The sequence below is a fragment of the Lissotriton helveticus genome, chromosome 9 (genome assembly GCF_964261635.1).
Source record: "Lissotriton helveticus chromosome 9, aLisHel1.1, whole genome shotgun sequence".
In the NCBI taxonomy this organism is placed as follows: domain Eukaryota; kingdom Metazoa; phylum Chordata; class Amphibia; order Caudata; family Salamandridae; genus Lissotriton; species Lissotriton helveticus.
Genome location: NC_136070.1, coordinates 969,295,241 through 969,316,485, shown reverse-complemented (window position 1 = coordinate 969,316,485; position 21,245 = coordinate 969,295,241). Strand labels below are relative to the sequence as shown.

General features: G+C 43.4%; 1 protein-coding gene across 2 annotated transcripts in view; it reads right to left on the bottom strand.

Moving 5' to 3' along the window:
* The window catches only part of SLC38A3 (solute carrier family 38 member 3), a 342,163-nt gene that overhangs the window by 221,419 nt on the left and 99,499 nt on the right, over positions 1–21,245 (bottom strand). The window contains exons 2-3 of one of the 2 annotated variants that reach the window (XM_078661256.1): positions 10,039–10,246; positions 7,469–7,553 (exon numbers count right to left, since the gene is read on the bottom strand). In XM_078661256.1, coding sequence (XP_078517382.1) covers positions 7,469–7,553; positions 10,039–10,142 — 189 coding nt within the window. In that variant the 5' untranslated portion in view covers positions 10,143–10,246. Of the gene's footprint in view, positions 1–7,468; positions 7,554–10,038; positions 10,473–21,245 lie in introns of those variants that run through there. The other variant, XM_078661257.1, reaches the window with a different exon arrangement.

Sequence of the window (21,245 nt, the reverse complement as noted above, 5' to 3'; positions counted from 1 at the left end):
CTCTACCTCACTCTTTCACTACCTCACTTTCTCTGTCTCTCACTACCTCACTCTCTATCTACCTATCTCTCACTACATAACTCTCTACCTCACTTCTCCACTCTATCTCACTACCTCACAACTTCTCTCTCTCAAAACATCACTACCTCACTCTCTCACTACCTCACTCTCTAGCTCACAACCTCACAACTTCACTCTCTTTCTCTTACTCACTACCTCAATCACTCTCTATCTCACTACCTCACTCTTTCTATCTCACTAACTCACTTTCACTCTCTCTTTCACTACCTCTTTCTCTATCTCACTACATCACAACATCACTCTATGCTTATATCTCACTACCTCACAACATCCCTCTCCCTCACTACCTCACTCTTTACTACCTTACTCTCTCTCACTACCTCACACTCTCTCTATTTCAATACCTCACTCGCTCTCTCTATCTCACTACCTCACTCTCTCTCTGCTAATGCAATAGGTATCACATATGCAAAAAACAAAGCTAATGCCAATACAAATGACAATGCCATTTATTTAGGGATACAAAAAAGCTAAAAAAATAATGAGCAATTCTAATAGCTCTACCTATAATATTGCCGAGACCATTGCATTGTAAATGCTTGTTCAATAACTGAGTGAAGGCTGCACAATAATACCATCAATGTGATCTTGGACTGCATCTTCAATATCAGGAGATGAGAGTGAACCGAAAAGAGAATGCTTATTTTGCAATTGATCTGTGCATTCACTTTCTGCAGGAGCCAAAATCTCATCAAATGCTAAAGAGAAATTTCCAATAACGTGGGTCCAGTCCAAAGTCAGATAACAATGGTCCAAACCGCAAAAGATTCAGAGGGTATGAAAACATCTTCAGGCTGTTGCTTCATAAAACTCTTTAAGATTAGTTGCTTTAGCTAGACCCATATTTTTGGTGGTCCGCGGCACCCGAAGGAGGGTGAGGCACCTGGCACATCCTCCACTGGACAAAGGGATTAGATTTTAGGAGGAATACTAAGTCAGCATCTCCATCAAGCAACTAAGTGAATCCTGTTACACCATTTTAGAGTAACATTGAACAACACCCTAAGGATAATGAACAAAGAAATAACAGTGTTCGACTATGATCCCCAACTAAAGGTTCTTAGCTTAATGTAAGGAGGCTACATTTATAATGCGTAGAGGACCAATGTATGATAAACCAGCTTCAGGAGACAAGCTAACAGTGACCAAGAATCAACGAATATCAAACTCCTCACCAGCCATCTAGACAAATAAATTAGTCCCTCTTATGTCAAACCAAGAAAGTACCCCAAAGGCATATCCAATGTCATGTTCACACAGTGAACAACACAGTGTGGAGAGTGTTTCATTGACATCAAAGCATAGCAACAAACTACCCTACGCAACATGAATTCAGGCGTAAGCAAATGTTGCCCAGCAAGAATCCATCTATATCCCAAGACCATGTTGCCCAACACACCACAATAAGTTGCAATCTATCGCTCACATCAACCATCAAAGCACAACTTTTTTGATGACTACTAATTAGTTCAAAGCAAAACAATAATGTATTGCATCTGTATCAGTTCATAATCAGAATTGCGGTAAAAGATTTTATGTAGCAATTTAGCGCACCCTCTCCTGTCTTCTCGTCTTAAGGCCACATAATGAGTCGCAAGAAAAAGACGCAGTAACAATGCACCCATATTACTAGGGCAGCATTGTATTACAGCAGATTTTAAGTGTCATTATGAGCTGAAAATTTAGAAAGGGGGAATAACAATTAGATATCAGTGTTACCATTCTGATTTATGTGTGATATTCATGAATTATGGTTCTTTTTTGTGGGGGGTGTTCATCCTATTTAACCTGGTGGTTTTTCCCTCGATATCAACCGTGATTTCGCTACATACAGTAATGCAGAAATTCCTGTTCCCAACTCATTCGGAATTAAGAGACCAATTATAATTTCATAAGCCATTTGTCTTCCAGCGGTTCCTCAAACGGGTCGCCAAAACCTGTTTGTTAAACAAAACTGTTCCCTTTTCTTACATCAGTGAGAGTATTTCTCCTTCGCTTTTGTTATTAAAAGTAGGTCAGAGGACTGCTAGCCTTGTCTGAAATGCTGAATCCTCACCACGGTTTGTAGCCTGATTTTATGGCACTACAAGGCCTTCTACAATGACACTTTCTAATGGTCTCCGAAGGCAGATAGCCATGTTGGGCGCTCCTAGCAGACATGTGACCTTTCCCATAGTAAATACACATTTTGTTGGTCTTGATGTTTGCAGTGAATTACCTTTGATTAGAAAGACTATGCTAGGTGCTTGAGGTATATTTTTTAAGAATTAAGCCTAGAGGGTTAAGCTGGGGATTAACCACCTACAGCATCTTTCTTTTCTACGATTTTCTCATTGGCCCCCTCTTTAAAATAAGTTCACACCACACCATCACACCCATTGTGAGCATGGCCAAGATCATGACTGTCGGCTGCATTTGTTCACCGGCAACATGTAAAGAGCTAGAGGCTGGCGGTACTGATGCTGACATGTATCTGGGAAAGGCCTTGGATAGGGCTCTTCTGGGGACACAAAGCTCTCTGTGCATCCAAACCAGTGCTGCTGCATGGCTTTAGGATGCTTCAATGTGTGAACGGCCACTTCATGAAGGATTCATGTTGTAGTGATTTAGAAAGCTGTCTCTGTTTCACAACTGCTGAATATGAAGCAAGGGAGGATGTCTAAGGGCTCCATTCTCTCTGAATCTTAATCAGGCCAGTGGAATTATGCAATTCTGTTTTTTTTTGCATAATTATGGATATACCGCATTTGCAACATGATCCATCATCTACTGCGTAATCTACAGATTTTAACAAGAAAAATGTTGTTTCTGATTTAAACAGAGCAGATGTTACTAAAACGTGGCGATGTGGGTTAGCGGGCAATGGAAGGTCCTTTCCAGTGGTTAACATGTCATCTTTCGGTTGCTTTTTTCTTTATTTGATTGTTAAACTGGTACAAGTGATGTGAAATATTTGCCCAGACAGTATTACCATGTGTAAAAATGGCAAAATAATGAATAAACAAAAGTGACACATTGTGCCCCATAATTGCCTTTTTTTGCTGCATAATATCCTCAACCCTGTCACATAATTTGGTGCTCCCCTGCTGTATACTTTCAATGGCCTGGTCATGATGTTTACATCCACTGTACCCCCACAGCAGCCATGCCTGGTGCTGCCAGTGGAGACAGACCTTGGAGCAGGTCTACAGGAGGAATGCTATGACTACTGTGGGCTGGACCACCCTTAACACACTTGTGCATACACAAGATATAATTGTGGGATTGTCTCGATTGAGTGGTCCTGCCTCCAGAATCCTGTAATGTCTTCTTCTTATCATATTTTCATTATTTTCTTGATGGTCCTTGCTGTTAAATGTTTGGAGATCAAAAGCCCATGTGATGGTTTTGGGAGTTACAAGATGTAGGGCCTGATTTATAATTCGGGAGATGGGTTACGCCACAGGGAACCGAAACCAGGCCTGGCAGGAAAGAGCTTAGCCGGACCCAGGGGGGGTGCTAGCGGAAAGCTTTGTACTGCTCTTCTTGCCGGGGCCGATATAGCAGCTACTCTGCAAAACTGGCCCCCGGTAACAAAAATGACAACTGCCCCCCCCTCCGGGTCTAAAACCGACACCCACCCTGGCGGCCCACTGGGGAAATGCCCGGTGCCTGCTACGGCCAGTCCGGCCCAGTTACTCCATCACAAACGTGACGGATATCCCCGTCCACTGTATTAAAAGTGCCACTGGATATAATGCTCTTGTAATAAGGCAGACTGGATTACTGTCACGTTTGTGATGCAATAGCCCGTCCGGCGAACTCTAAATCAGACTATTAGTTGTAATCTGAAAAAAACCTGTTGCAGATGCCTCAATGCAGATCTGCATCCAGGAAAATTCCCTTCTTTTTTAATCCCAAAGGGTTTATGACCAGAACATAGCTTCTTTTAAGATATATATTTTCTAGAAGACTATATACAAGCATATTTTGTTGTTCTGTTGTTATCTTGAGCTGATTTCTTAAAGCTATGTGCGGTGTCACCATGTGACCCAGTGAAACTCACACATTTCTAAGACATGCACATTTACTCTGAGTTGCATGCCCCAACCTCCTCAACTCAACTCTCAATAATACTTCTGATTACAGACCCTTCACATCACTTCAAATCACAGAAATGATAAACAACACTGCAAAGCCAGGATTTCCTCACCGCCAATACAAACAAAATAACCATCACCAATACAACCACAATACTGGAAAAACAGTATACGAGGAAAATTTTTAAACTAACGTATCCATACAGTATCCAAGATAGACTGTAGAGTATGAAGTTTTAAAAAGACCAAAACTGTGTGAAGAAGGACGCAACAGACAATGCAAACTAGCAAATAAAGGAAAAAGCCACGTACAACACAGCTGAATCACCAACTACCGAACAAGTAACAAGTTAGACTAAACAATTTGTCACAATGCAAATAAAAGAAAGAAGCAACCACTTATTAACACATCATATAAAAGAATCAGCCACTAATCCACCCAACATTTGGGATGGGTAAATCAGAACCAACGGACCAACCAAGAACATGCAATGTACAAGGACGAAAAGAATACCAACGGCTCTAAAACTACACAAAGCACCATTTATCACTTCACCCCTTCATAAAAACAAATTAACCACCAACAACCCAAACATGCAAAAATAGAAATCCACCAAAATCCAGAATACTTGGCCATGAAGGCTCAACTGTCAGAATACCTAGCAATTCATGATAGGGATTAAACCACCAACTAACCCAACATTGTGTAATACAAGGGGGGGCCAATAGGCCCCCACGCAAGCATGGCGGGGCCCGGTCCCTCCCACACCCCGTCCCTTTCGGGGCCGCTTGCCCCGCCCCCTCGCCCCGGAAGTACTGGTGTGCTTCCGGGGCGAGGGGGCGGGGTCGCGGCGGCGAAAGGGTTAAAAGGAAACTGTTGGGAAAGCAATTGAGCATAAACTATCCCAAATCTACCAAACACGGACCACATGGCAAACAAACATTTGATACTTAGAAAGGAGTGCTCTGTTAACATTTTACCGAGAATTAAACTGCAGTAAACAGCCTCTCACGACCGTGGACCTTGAGCTAACACTGAACCGAACAAGCTAATATTTACATCGAGAATATGTAAGTTGTCAGATTTTTCGAGAAGCCAGATGTTTTTCAATGCTCCGTTCACATACATTTCATGATCCCTTGCCTGAGAAGGGAAGTGGCAAGCACTCCTTTGAACTTGTAACCACGAAAGATAAGGAAGCACTAAACTGGATAAGAAGAATCTGGGGGGGGGGGGGCAGGTTTACAAGGAACTGACCCATCTGCATAGATGCGTCAGTTTCCTTGCGTCACCTTCAGATGTCCTTGCGCCACCATGTATGCGCTGTATTTACCATGCAGTGCACCAAGGCCCAAGGAATTACAGATACGTCAGAAATTCTGACGCATTTGTTGGAGGAAAAGTGACGCATTGTTGGAGTTTGTCACAAAAGTGACGCAACTCCAGCAATGCACCAGAAAACATGGGTAGGTTCCATGTAAAATGCGCCACGTCAATCCTTACACCTGGTCTGATCAGGCATAGGGATTTTGATGCAATGAAGGCATAGAGTGACGCAGTGAAATCTTGTAAATTTGACGGCGCCAGTTCTACGTGGCTTTTTTGCAAGGGAACACCTACCCGGCATACATTATACCTGGCGCAGGTATAATGTGACGCAGGACTGTAGGAGGGTAATCTGGAATCGTTTTGTTGAGCAGACGGTGGGGACCAAGTCTTGAACATAATTTACCTTTATTTAGTTTTATATTGTGCACACTCGATTTGAAGGTTTGGAGAGCTTTACATGAGCACCAGTTACGTTGCACAATAACTCATTTTTTTGGGAAAGTGGATTAAGTGATTTGTCCAGAATCACAAGATGTTGAGCTGCTGTCGAGCCTCGAACCTGGTTCCCCAGTTCCAAAGTCACCAGTTCTGCCTGTTAGGCCAAATTCTCTCTCATTGGCTTTCCTACAAGTACACAGTTATGAAAGGCTAGCTATGGGGAGATGGCACCATGTATACATGAAGCACAGTTCAGCATTATTTGCAGGTTCTTACCGTTTTCCAACAGATAGAGTGACATGCCTACCTAAAGGTGTAATCATAATCCAAATTTGCCCTGCTGGTAGCACTGACTGTCAATTAATTTGATTCTGATTTGGAATAGATGGGAGTTGCTGTTAAAGGTCAAACAAATTAGGTCAAACAAATTCATTTCAGTGGTGGCACTGTTAATGGAGTGTGCTATGGCTGAGGGGGAAGCTGAACACGAATTTGATATCTGCTACATGAATGCATCTAAGAACACATAAAAACACTAACCACTCATGATTTTTTGTAGTAAAAATAGGACCGCAGTGGTCTTATTCAGAGATCAAAACAAACAATTTAAATTCTCTATGATGTAATTGAGAGATTTGGTGACAGGAAATATTTCGCTTCTAATGCCATTTTTTCCCTTGATAACAAAGGGTAATCCTATGGGGGAGAGGGGTGGTGCAGTGGCCATAGAGGCTAACTCTGGCTGACTCTGGCACGCAGGGCTCACGGCTCGAACTCCGGCTCGAACTATTGCCCATCATGTGACTCTGGGTAATAGTTCACTTCATCTCCCTGGCGGGCCCCCAGCGCCTGGATACCCTTAGGGGTGATAAGTAAGCGCTTTACAAATGTGGGAATCTTATTATTACTATAATTGTTTGAAGCCTAATCATCTCGAAAAAGGGCAGCTCCGCTTAGATAGTTGACCTTGTGCCAATTACGAAGCGCCTTAATAGAGTTTTATTTCTAGTCTCATATATTTTGAATGAACCAAGAATAAGGTAACAACATTCACCATCAAAACAAATCAACACAATAGAAATACGAATACAATGGCAAGAGACAGCACACAAAATAACCCACTTGTCTTACAAAGACTGCTTGGAAATACATTTTTAAAATAATCCATACTGTGGACCCAACCATCAACTAGTCGAACACTGCTTAAAAAGGATAAAGAAGCAACTGCCCAGCCTTTTTCAGCAAGCGACACCACTAATCCAATCCAACCTTTGGCTGAAACTGATCAATTACAGAATGAGAAATGACTCATTTTATATATTGCAAGGCAATTATTCAGTAATTTAACAACTATAACATACTACAGCGAAGGTGCAGTCTCTAGATAACCCTGACACAACCAAAAAACAAAAGGCAGACATAGGCAACCAAACCCTTCAAAGTACAGTGAGATGAAACTCAAAAATGGAAAGTGTGAATCTTACTTTGTCCAGTACGAACTTCACTATTGTATGTTACTATACTCTCTCAATGAACTTACATCAGTAAAGCGCTGCTTCTTTGAATCCGTGACATGAGGTAGAAATTCTTCAAGTTCTGCTTGGTTGTTCTGGTTCTCGATGAACCTGCAGGAAACACAAAGAAAAACATTGTCCAACAAGAAAACAGAAGGTGGAAGAACATCGAGCCAGTAAGAAACACGCGGAAGGAGAGTATGACAATTTTACTCTTGCATTGTTGTAGATTTAAATTGTTTTGCTAGTGAAAATGAGCTGCACTTGCATATGTACAGTGCACAAACACATGAAAAGCCAGTTGTGCAGTTGGGTGGGAATCTATTTGAGTTTTAGCAAACTCCCCTTGTCTAACTGTTGCTGGGATAACCAATTAAAAACCTTATATCTGCTGATAGGTTTCACCCCAGGTTGGAGACCAACAGGGGTAACAACCCTCATTTGGGTGGAATATGGAGCATTATAACCTCTGCTTCTTACCAGACAGGGATATGGTGTGTGATGGAGGGCACCACAAAAATGTGGGTTGGGGGGATACAAACCAACAGTGCAGGCAATGCCAATGAGTCTCAAGATTCCAAGACAGGATAGCTCCTTCGGCAAATGTGGAATGCGGAAGTGTTTCAACAACTTGCAATGTGCACCCCAAAGTAGGTAACTCACGTACGACTAGCAGGCCTTGTCAATCATCTTTTCAAACGTGCCTGTCATTGTGCGCCAACACAATGTCGACAGGTCCCGATTAGCTAATCTGACTTTTAGCCATTTAATACCGTCTCGTGACGGCTTAGCCATACCTAAGGACCACTGATACATGCTTAAAGGGCTCGTGGTTGCACAAGGGTATCACATTTCTCTTTCAATATTTGTGCAAATTTGTGAATGTTTCCCACGCTGGCCACAAAGTTTTTTCACTGCCTGTGTCAATTACCAATAGCTCCACAGTTATTCGGAATTTTATATAAAAGTTTATATAGTGCTCTGTGCCACAGCTACTGCAGAACAGAAGACCAAGGTTTTTGGAAACAAGAGTTCAACCAAATGTAGGGCATGAACTTTTTCTAAAATTCCCCACTCAACAATTTCAAGCTAGAACCAATTGCTGCCTTAAGTTAATGCCAAATCTTTAGCCGAACTCGGTCTTATTTCAAATGTTTTTGGAAATGGAGGTAATTCGGTTAGATTCAAGGATTTCCAGAAGTTGGGACCCTGGATTCCTAGTGATCTGCCGCCAAGCTTTTGTTGCTTGAAGGTACGCTGTTGGATAAGTGAGGCATAGTGGGATACGTTATACGTGTCCTTTATTCCAGAAAGCCTTGTCAATGGTACATGAATTTTACCCATGATGCCTCCGGAGCCAGTGGAGTGCTTTACTTCTTTGTAGTTTGTCAGTGAGCGCTCTTGAGGGTCCTGCATGTATAGTATTGTAATAGTCCAAAATGGTGTCAACATGCAATTTTGTTTTTAACATTGAGCATAGGCATAGAATAAAGATGTATGTTATATGCCACATATGACTCTTTTTTGTGTGTTTTCTGTGAGGAAGGCAGCATTGTCATTTCCTTCTTAATGAGGACTATCATGAGGTTGATGTTTTTTGTTTATATACACAGTGAACCCCATTAGGCTCCGACATGGTGCAGGTTCCTACTGTCAATATAGAAAAGTGACCAATAATGATACAACGAGCCAGTTGGTAAAGTAACATCCACCGGCTCATGTTGGTCGCTTACGTGAGGCACTTCCTATATACTATATTTTTTTTAATGAAATTTTGATTTGTTGGTCTCTTGGCACCAGGCTTGAAAAAGGTATCACACCCGGGCATAAGGTTTGACTCTGAATTGTTATAGGAGCTCGACCTACCCCTAAAAATGGCTTTGGCTTGAGGGTGGTGTCCTAGATATACTTCTGTATTCTGTGTTGGGTCTGACAAGTATCAAGGGCTGGGTTGTTGGTTTTGAGAAAGCAATGCAACCAGTTTTATAAGAGACGTTTGAAAAGTGGGCTAAATAACTGGTAAATATTATTTTTAATGCTGCTCAATCTTTGGCATAAACTGGCACCTATAGCTTATGGACAGAAAGGAGGCTGCACACCGTCTGACCTTAGAGTCTATGAAAACACTTGCTCACTGCACATTAATGCCACATCACCCTCTTGATTCCCTCCACCCTCCACCCTATCTGATCCAAGTGGCACACTTTCAAAGTATGAACGTATCAATAAACATACAGTAACTTTAGGGGATTACAAAGCCACATTAAGGGTCTGAAAAGAATAATGTAGTATTCAAAAGTTTAGTTGCAAGGAATTGAAACCTCGCTGTACAAATGTGCATGTGGGCATAGTAAAATAGACCAATGGGCAAAGGGGCGTTGGCAACAAAGACATAACCGCCACCCAGTAACGAGTGGCGGGATTCAAATTATGCCGTTCAACGTTTCTTTAAAAAGACTAATAAGTGTTTCAGATTGGGGTTTGGGTAAGGAACTCAGATAAGAGCTCCTAAACTTGGCCCTGGCTTTTATTGGAGTCTATAGTTAAGCTGCTTCACTACAACATCAATACCACGCGTAGGTAACCCCCCATTTACCTGTCTCGCTCAGAAGGAGGTTGGGCGCCCATCGCCTCTGCATGTTTACCATTTGGTACAAATTCAACCATCTCTGTGGGGATGGGGACGTGGCCCGACTCCATGGCTGGTGATGAACCCCAAGTCCGCACTCAGGAGGAAGGTGGCTTGCTTTCAAATTTCCAGGGATCCAGTCAGGTGTGCTGGCTCACTTCAGTTGAACGGTGCTCTGCAAGTGAAGAGAGAGAGGGGGGAGCCAGGTGAGACAGTGTCTTCTGTTGGGGTTCCAGGTAGAAGAGGCTAGGATCTGAGGTGGCGGCTAGGATCTGAGGTGGTGGTGCGCCTGTGAGAGTGCTACGTCCCACAAATGAAGCAAGGTATCTGCCAGGGCAGGCAGATAGAGCAGCGAGGCCACCACACACAGAACTGCCTGCTCTTGCAATTCTCCCAGAAAATAAACACGAGATAAGGTATGCAAACACCCAGGCGGGGACAGCTTCTCCCATGGAGACATGGGCGTACGTACACACGTGCACCTGGAAGTGCACACTGTCCGCACGTCTGAATCCATTTCCGGCACCCGTACTGTTCCCGCGCACTCGCCCGCCACAACCACACACAACACAACAGCCCACCCCCACCGGTAACACCCACGCGCTTCTGTGCAGTGACGATAGAAAAGGCACATTGTGAGGGATACACTGGTGGCGTCGACACTCATGCATGTTGCGAAGACAAATGACGCCACAGAAAAAACGTGCTTGCGTTTCGATAAGGACACGTTTTCACCACGCGTGCTTCATTCATGACGCTGAAGAACATTTGTGATTAGGAAACGGGATATTTTTCCTTCAACGTGACGTAGTTTGTGTGCGAAAAGGGAGTGTGCATATCTGTGGGTGTGTTTGCACACACAGTATGTGTGCGTCTGTGTGTATTTTGCTATCTGTCCACCTGTGCGGCAGGCTCTGCCTATAGACGTTTTGGGATTCAGTGCACTCTGTCAACAAGCGCTACATGTATAATTGTTAATCTCTCTTTCTTCTAGTGGGCTAGTTTGTATTTTAGGCTAGAAATGTTTTTTGTGTATTTAGCAGTGCAGGCGTGCTAATGTAAACCTTGGAGGTATGCGCCTATCTATCCTTTTTTCACCTTTATGTGGCCTCGTCGCGTGTTTGCTTGAAATGCGTCCAATTGTATGCGTGTGTGGATGTTTCAGTAACCTTGCATGTGGGTTTTGGGTGTGGTGTATAACTGGACTTTTGTTCCACACCTTTCTCTTTTTTTTTCAGTGTTTGCTAGTTTGCGATCACTTATACTTTTTTTTTAACCAGAATTTGAGGGTCTCCCTTAATCTTCTCTACATTAACTTCTGCTCCAAGTTAAAGTTTCAGTGAGCTATCGAACCCAGCTCGCTAGAGCGCATTCTGCATGTGTTGACCATTTTTCTGCTCGACCTTGTTTTACATGTGTTTTTCTATTTAATACATGTCACTGTATACTGCCCATGTTCTCATTCCCTTTAAGTTGAGTGCCATATGTATCATAGTTCCTTTTTGCGAATTCCAAATAGCGAATTTTAAGGAATCGCTATTTGGAATTGGCAAAACGGTATGTATGTACAAAATCGCTTTTTAATAGCGATTCCTTACCATTCCTAATTTGCGATTAGCAAATTGCTAATCGCAAATTACCCATTCATTTCTATGGGCCAGGAGGCCCATAAGAATGAAGGGGCAATTTGCGATTAGCAATTTGCTAATCGCAAATTAGGAATTGTTTCAAGGGTGCAGGGGTGTCTCAAGAACACCCTGCTGCACCCCTGAAAAAGACATTTGGGGGCATATGGCGCACATACATGCCCTGAGGGCATGTATGGGCGTCATATGGCACCTTTGGTTTTTTGGAAAAAAGCTTTTGGAAAAGAATTTGCAACTTACCACCAACTAGAAGTTGGTGGTAATTTGCGAATCCTTAATGGCATTTTTTGCATGTTTTTTGTTTGATACATTGCATTTAAGGAATCGCAAAATTTGCGATTCCTTAAGTGCAATCGCAAAATAAGGAATAGCAAATTTTGCTATTCCTTATTTTGCATCAAACATGTTTGATACATACCATTTATCAAATTAGCATTCGCAAAGGCGGAAATTCGCAGAATTTCGGCCTTTGCGAATGCTAATTAGCTTGATACATATGGCCCTGAGAGGCTCAGCAGTTTTTTTCCAGCGTTTAAGTTGGCATTTTGCCTATGCCCACTCCAGCCGACCCGCCCCAGAGTGAGCACACACACTTACAGCAAATCAGTGCAGTTGAAATTAAGTATAAATACAGCAGGTAATGAAATTAAGCCTGCTCGGCATTACCACTAAATTTAGCGCCCAGTTTTAAGTGACGGTCGGGTTTCTCAACTCTTCCTGTTTGCAAAAAAGAGCAATATATTGACCATAACAAAGAAAACCAGCGTAACCACTTTTTACAGCTGCTCATAGCCCAACTTTTTCACCTAGAACTAAACAGAGCAATAAATACCACGCAGTAAAGTCATTAGAGCTGCAGGTTGTTACCACTGTTTTGGCACCCAACTTTAAAAGAGAGGCGAGTGTCTTAACACCTGCTATGTGAAGAAGTGCACTGCTTTTTACAGCTGCTGTAACCCAGGAATTCCACCTAGAACTAAATAGAGCAATAATACCATATTGCAGTCTTGTAATTGGGCAATTACAGCTGCCGGCCATTACCGTTGCACTTAGCTCTCAGTGAGAGCCGGATGTCTCAATACCTCCTGTCTACAAAAATAAAAGCAACTTTGAATGGAGAACAGCATTATTTCATCTGATGTAATTGAAGTGAATGTAAGTTAAAAGACTTCTTTCTTTACCTAAGTATGACCACACCTTTCATCATTCAGTCTGCATGCACTTAATTTTAACATCCCTCTGTAACAGCAGAAGTATCGCTGTCCTCTGCTGGGGGTAACATTAGCCACACACCACACTATTTATAGAGTTGTGTTAGTGATAAGGGAGATAGTGTCATTTTCACGAGGCCGTTTCTGGGACAACTGGAAAATCGACTGACAGGAGCCAGGACACCTCTAGAGAGCCATTGGCTTCTATTGCGTAGCAACAACAACTCCAGAGTGCCTTTGAGGAATGGACACAGATAAGAAATGCTGGTGAATGGTTATAGAAATAGTCAGTCTGGACATGACCGACTGCATTTCTAACACGCTGACAAGCCATGGGCCATTTTATGTCACATGGGGGTGACCGTCTTTGGGTAGGCGCCTTGTAATCTCTTTGTGGTGGAATAGACCTGAACAGAACGGTTTTAATTCTTTAATAAGGTGCAGGAACTGACCCTATCATCAGAGGGCAGATAGACAGCCTTCAGTTCCCAGACTGGCCAATATGTCCCTCTAGCATCACAGCTGGATTGACTGAGATGACCCAACCATGCCCCCATGACCGTATTCTTGTAAGGACCTCCACCAGTATAGAAGTGGTTTGAACATTTGGCAAGCATGATTTTGATTTGCTGTCCAGCCCTGGAAGCCTCTGAACTCATGTTATCCCCTAGAAAGATTGACTAGTTGATAGTGACGTTTAGTGGAGCAAGTCCGCCATTATCTCAAGAATTTGGGCCGTCTTGCTGGCTCCCGTCCAGGATTCTGGCTCAAGGTTTTTACACCCAGGATTCCCTTGTCTCCGATGAAGGATTTCAAGGGAGGACCCTGCTCATCTGCTGCAAAAGTAGTGAGGACAAATAAACTAGATCACAACATTTTCTCAACATAAGTCTTGCTACTTCCCAGTGAATATCCCTAGCATGGAAAAATAGCTTTAACATAAGAACAATGAAACACCCCTATCCCCACTTATCCAATAGGAGGATGACAAGCTGGTGACTCAGTCTACACTGGGTAACAGGGAAAATGCTGCTAACTAGAGGCCCTTATTCTAGGGTGGAAAATTCAGCAGTCCAGATACTTTTTTGGGGCGCATTACGATGGCGGGCGGACCCGAGTCCTCCTGCCATCGTTACAGTGTTTGGGACCGGCCGACAGTCATGCGGAGGATCCACCACTCAAATTACGATGCCCCCGCCAGTATTGTGGGCGTATCCTGGGCCTTTAACATTGTGGAGGGTGCTGCTGGCTGCAGCACAGTTCGCACTGTAAATATGGCATTATGTGGCAGGCACCACGCGGTGCCTACCACTTAGTGCTGGGAAATATTGGGGGGTACCATGGGTACCTACCCAGTGCACCCTCCCCCCAAACACAGAGGGGGCCCACAATGGGCCCCCGAATCCTATCACCGCCAGCCTTTTCAATGGCAGTTGCACCGCCATTGAGAGTCTGGCTGCATTGTAATCTGGCGGACGGTGCCGGCTAGGCACCACCACCATTTACAAGGTCCATTCAGCTCAGCCAGGCAATCGTAACAATTGTCTGTGATGGAAGCGTGGTTGGCGTCTTTGCGCCCGCCACCCTTGCGGAACGATTCCCCCCGCCATCGTAATGTGGCAGGGGGAAATTGCCAGTCAGATGGCGGAGGGCTCGACACCACACGGCTGGCGGTGGCGGGCCCTCCACCATCATAATGACCCCTTTGTTTGGACATGACCTTGAGATAGCTGTGATAACAGACTTCTTGAAGGTGCAGAGATCCTAGATGTATATACAGCATGATTCTTGCCAGATTCAAAGGAATGCATTGATGAATACATGGAGCTCCTGGGAAGCACTGTAATCATAATGTCTTGTGTATTTTTGGGGTGTTAAATGGTGCCGTTAGGTTTGGAAACTAGTGAGTGGTTAGTGAATAAACTGAGAAAATGCTTGGTGACTGTTAAGCAATAAAGTGGAGATTTAATGAAATAAACTATGTAACACATACAAAGCATGCACATCAAGTTAACAATCTGTCTTGATATTATTTTTGCGAATTGGCAGGGGCAGTCCAACTGTCGAAAGTCCTGCAAAGAGCATCCCTTACATCCTCAAAGGCCCATGCAAGCCTTCATCCTTCAGTATATTACAGGATACCCAGGAGTGGCCCACTGTAAAATAAGCATTCTACCTGAGCTTGACGTGAAAATTGGATTCATGAGTTAAGTAGTGCCAAGATCAACATTTATTTATCCTTCAGGACAGCTGCCAATCCACCACACCCCCACACGTGTATCTTAAGTAGCCACTTTAGTGTTTACTCAGCTTCACCTGCATAGTATTTCTCTTTGCGACTAGTTTTATTTCTGGAAACCACACCAGCAAGGTACGTGTCGGCATTCAAAGAAATGTAGCCTATATACACACACACACAACCCTCCCTCCTTTCCTCCCCCTCCCCTCAGCTGAGAATCAGCATTATTTCATTGTCAACTACTCAATGCTCGCTATGACGTAATGCAAATTGATAGAACCCCCAGCAAGATTTGAGGAAGGGCCCTTAAGTCTCCCATATCTCACAAATATTCATTGACTTTAGGTTGAATAGGGGCCCCCAGAAGGCTTGGGGGTCATCTAAAGCCCCCTGAGCCTCAAAGCTTAGGGTAAATGGAGGTTTATACATGTTCTCTAGGAATGTCCTGGTCCTACTCCGATGAGTAGATGAAGGCTATAATAACAAAAGGGTCTCCCTCCCTTACCATCTCTCTACCCCCATGAAGGCCCAATTTTTGTGAAACGGACCCGGAACATAACCGGGACATGAAGGAGGACAAAAACCAAGGATCAAGACCAAGAAGACATAGAGGACTATGACAATCAGGTCCAAGATGAGGAGGAAGGTCATGAGACTGAGATACAAGAAACATATCTATCTACCTATCTACCTATCTATCTACCTATCTATCTATCTATCTATCTATCTATCTATCTATCTATCTATCTATCTATCTATCTATCTATCTATCTATCTATCTATCTATCTATCTATCTATCTATCTATCTATCTATCTGCCTGCCTGCCTGCCTGCCTGCCTGCCTGCCTGCCTGCCTGCCTGCCTGCCTGCCTGTCTGTCTGTCTGTCTGTCTATGTCTTTCTCTCTATATATAGATATATAGATATCTATAAACAGATATATATTACAGACAAAAGATTTGTATCTGCCTTTGAAACCTGTTGCATTCTTTTATTTATCCTGCACTTACTGTTTATCTTTCATTTCTTGTTTTTTTTAGTTCAGTGGTGACACCACCTTAATGTCATTATGTCAAGATCAAAAGGTAATGTGATGTTACTTGCTGTGATGTCATCAGTTGCTGAATAATGGATGATGTGACTTTGCTACCCCTGACATTTTGGTGAATCAACACCAATGGTCGGGCTAGGGGTACCAAGAGGACAGCAGGGCAAGGACCCAGAAAACAAGGGCTGGGAGGGCCAGAGAAAGAAGGACCAGGGGACCACATCCATGTGTTCCAGGACCACTGGGGCTAGGTCCATGGGGTAAAGGAATAGGAGGACCACAAGAAGGACCATGACCCGAAGGATCATAACCAGAATGAGCAGGAGGACCCCTGGAATAGTTCAAGACCAGGAGATGGACCAGGAGGTTGAGGCGGAAGAGCAGGCTCTGAATGAGAGGAGGAGGGTAAGGAGGAATACCATAAGGAGGAATACACCCATGAGGAAAACTATGAGTATTCGGATGAGAACCTTGACCAGGAGGAGCAAGTGAATTAATACCACAGGAAACAAGACCAGAGCCCAGAAGAGGAGGAGGCGGGTCCGGACTTTAATAGGGAGAACTAGGACCCAGAAGAGGACCAGGAACAGAACCTAGTCCTGGATGAAAACCCAGAGGAGGAGGAAGAGGTAGAGAACAAGCCCAGGTGGAGAAAAAGGAACAGGAGGAGAACCAGGAGGATGGTAATGATGATGAAGAGGAGGGAAACTAGGATGGGGAGGAGGACCAGAAAAAAATAGGAAGGCCATAGGGAGGAGGAGGACGCCTAAGTGATTCTAGGCCGCCTGCATAAGGACATTACTTTATTTGCAGAGGCCACACATCTTATACATTATTTTTAATTGCTCTTCTTAGACCATAATCCCTTTAGAGACCACCATATTTTCGAGGCCCCTTAAAGCAATGCTTTACTTACTCAACTACCTTAAAATAAATCCGGTTTCTAATATATTAGGTAAATTGAAACAGCTTTATTATCCATTTTTTACTTGTTGCCTACTTCTCATTCATTTCATTGGCTCCACATTTCATGACTCTGTACCTCATGACTCCGATCCCCCACTTGTGTCACGCCCGATTTGTACGATCTCTGCGTATGCGTATATCGTTTCCAGGATTGCTAGAAACCCAAAGGATAGCCTTTTTTTATGTGAATCTAATATACTATCTCTTTCTTTGGTCGTAGATCACCGAAGTCGAAGCAAATCAACAATGATAAGACTGCCTTGACATTGTGTGGCTTCCCCAGGACTACCTGCATGGATTTTACACAGGAAAATATATGGAGACTGCTCTGCCAATCGCCGGAGAGGAACATTTTATAATCTGAGACTTAAGCTGGACAGCTGATCATTCAGTTACAATAACAAAACACTGCAAACAGAAGCGATGATAAAATCTCATTGATAGATATTTTTTTTAACCCCTACCGCGCCACCGCATTTTCCCGCTGTACGTGGGAAATTCAAAAATGGCTTGATCATGACAAAGCCAGCTCGTCATCCGCGCAGCGCAGGTAACGTTGACGAGCTGGCTTTGTCATCAGTGCCGAAGGGTTAATTCCTACATGGGCAGTACAAAAGAGCAAGTGCAGCTCGACACCAACATACAAAATGATGTTTTTCGCGAGGAATAGTAATGTACAAAATACAGTGGCATGGGGGGATGGAGAAGAAAAGGGCAAGTCGGGCAACAAAAATAAATTGAAAAGAAGAGGATGATGGTGCGACAAAGGTGCTAAGCAGCGGGGAGAGGTAGTTTCCCATCGTTATGATTTATCATCAGGATTTGATTTGTCCATTTGTGCCATTTGTATGGCTTCACAGCGTTCTCTGTACTCTGAGGGTGCCTCCCAGCTCAGTTCTGCGCTTTAACAGTAACTGGTGCTATGTCACTTTTCTACTATACATTGTTCTTATTCTATTTGTATTGCTAACATATTTATCTTAATAAACTTTCTTCTGAACTTTAAAAAAAACCAGTAACTGGTGCTAATACAATTGGGTCTCCTGGGTGAATCTGAGCAAAAACAAACAAAATAAACTGGACAGAGGAAATCAGATAAAACGCATAAATAAAGCATAATGAAGGCCAAAGATGAAAAATACTAATGCTTTGAGAGTAAATTTTCTTCTTATCACTATTTTCATGCAGCACCAAGTAATGATCTTCAGTTCCCAGCTACCTTTCACACAGAACACTCCTTTGTGGCTACAAGACTCGTATCCACCCACTCCCCTCCAGTAACCCACGCAAAAAACCTCGGAAATAGTAATTAACCAACTAACCATGACCAGCCAAGTTAATGCAATCTCCATCTACTGCTTCCACACACAAGGGAAGCTAATGAAGACCTTTAAATGACACCCCACCACCACTTGCAGACCCATCAACCAAGTCCTCATCACCAGCAAGCTGGACTATGGGAACACACTCTATGCTGGAATGAACACTCAACTGACCAGAAGACTTCAGACCATACAAACTCTGTGGCCAGGCCCCCCTCAACCTCCAACTCCGCACTTGATTCACCCTGAACGTCAAAGAGCTCAGTTGGATCCCAATCCACTAACACTCTTTAAACTCCTCATGCACAAATACAAAGCCTTAACAGCACTAGCCTTGTACCTCAACAGACGCAGAAACTTCCTCAAACTTCCCAGGCACCTCCACTCAGCTAGAATCCCACTTACACCACCCCTAATCCCCTTCACATGCGCAGAAACAGATTCAGTGGTCGTGCCTCCTCTTGCCTCGCTTCTAAAGCCTTAAGACCTTCCCCTGCACATCATAGACTTCTCAGTTCTTGAATTCCACAAGAAACTAAAGACCTAGCTCGTCACCTAGCCCCAACCCTCACTCGACCCATACAGCTCCTGCTTTACCACTGGGATACACTCCTGAGTGAGTTTTGTGCTATACAAATACACATAGAATAGCATGCCAAGGCTAGCAGGCCAATACATTACCAGGACAGTTCTTTCTTGGTTGAAATAATTTTTATTTCAAGTGAAACTAGATGACAACTATCCTGAAATGGTACATATGAAGTAGGGGCATCCTCAGGCGATCTTTGTTCTCACCTCCGTTTTCTTAATGGACACTTCTGCTCACTGACTGATAGTATAACTACCTGTGTATGTAAAAGATACCAGCATCTATTGGTGCGTATGGGCATGGATCTGAGAATTAGCCCACTTTCACAAACTGATTGGTCTAGGAACCAAGAACGGACAGGAACCATTTGTCTCTTTCAGAAGGCCTCCAAATCCGAATTTTTGATTGTGGGCCAGGTAAACTCAATCCCATTACTTCTCCGTAGGTCAACTGTACTTCAGCCCAAACCATGACTACCTTTTAGATGGTCAATTCTAATACACAATAGGTTAACACCATTCCCAACAGCAGGCCGTTTTGGAAAGAAATACCGACATGTCTATGAGATTAGTCAATACCCAAACATGAAGCATTACAAACCTGTAGTCCATCTGATGGGTAACTCCCTCCTTAACCCCTTCCATGCTGATGGCGAGCTTAGCTCGTCACCAGCGTTACCTACCGTGTGCTGATGACGAGCTGAGCTCGTCATGTAACGCGGTAAATTTAAAAATGCCGCATACAGCGGGAAAAACGGCCGCACGCATGCGGTTAACTGCTGCAATGCTCTATATTTAGGTTTTATAGGGAAAGTCTGAAACAAATTATTTGAGGCCTAAATCATTCTGCTTCTGCCCCAGTTCATAGAGGTGACGTAGGCTATACAGTTACATCCAACAAGTTTACCTCTTTCTTAATGATCGTGCTTGTAAAATGAAGATTTAAAGAGTTTGCATTGATTTTTTCAGCAAGCAACTTAGCACTCTCGATTGTCCCATTCCAAATTACGAAGAGATCATCAATGAATACACACCAAAATACCACACATTCTATCCCTTCAGCCTGATATTCATTCTGGAGCACCTGCTCCTCCCCCCAGCCCATTTGAAAATTAGCATAGCTGGGGCAAAGCAGGTGCACATCGCTGTACCTCTTACTTAGCTGAAAAGCTCATTATTAACCAGAAAACAATTGTTCTCTAGACGTCAACGAATCATGAGTAGTAACATTTTTGTGTGCTTCCACAATTTTAATGGCCTGGAACTTAAAAAAAATTCAAAAGCTCTCAACCCTTCATCGTATTGTATGCTTGTATATAATGTCTCTAAATCAATGGTCATTAACCCCTTCAACGCTCATGACGAGCTCAGCTCGTCATGAGTTACGCCTGTCGTACGCTCATGACGAGCTGAGCTCGTCGTGAACCGTGGCTTTTCGAAAAAGTCAGCGCACAGCGGGAAAACCCGCAGCGCGCATGGGGTTAATGTAACATACTGTCCTAAGAAATCTCAAAGATTTTTTTCTGAAGATTTGCGGTGTCCTGTATATAGGGAGGGAGTTTTCTGACAAAATTTCTTAAATTATAATCCTGTCAGCAATCTAGATGGGTGAGATCATGACAAGACTGAAGATTAAAGAATACGGGGGCTCACAATCTGTGAGGGGTCTAGATAGTTCAGGACAAACTGTCACGAGAACTAGTTGAGTTCAGGAAAAGGCAGTGCAGTGGGCATGCTTAATCTATGCAGGGACAAAAGCTTTCTATCAATAAAGTATCTGAAGGCTGGGAGGAAAGTAGAACATAACTGGCAGTTAATAGGGAACTGGAAGTCGGCAGGGTAAACTATAAAGAGAACACAAGTACAAACAACAGGGTAGAAAAAGCCGTGAAACGATAGACAAACTATCATAGTGATAGTTTGTCTGCTCCTTGGAAATGATTCCTCCGTGAGGTAAAAAAGATCTTACAAGAAGGCAAGGAGCAGATTATTCTCACAGAATTCAGGGAGACCCCCAGAAGCCCCTATGGAGTATGAGTGCAGTGTGGTTCTCTGTGCCAAAGGCACAAGCCTTGGAGTCTAGCTGGCACCCTTGGAAACAAAGAAAATCAGGATAGTGATAAAAACACAAGAAGACAAGGAGAACAGTGGAAG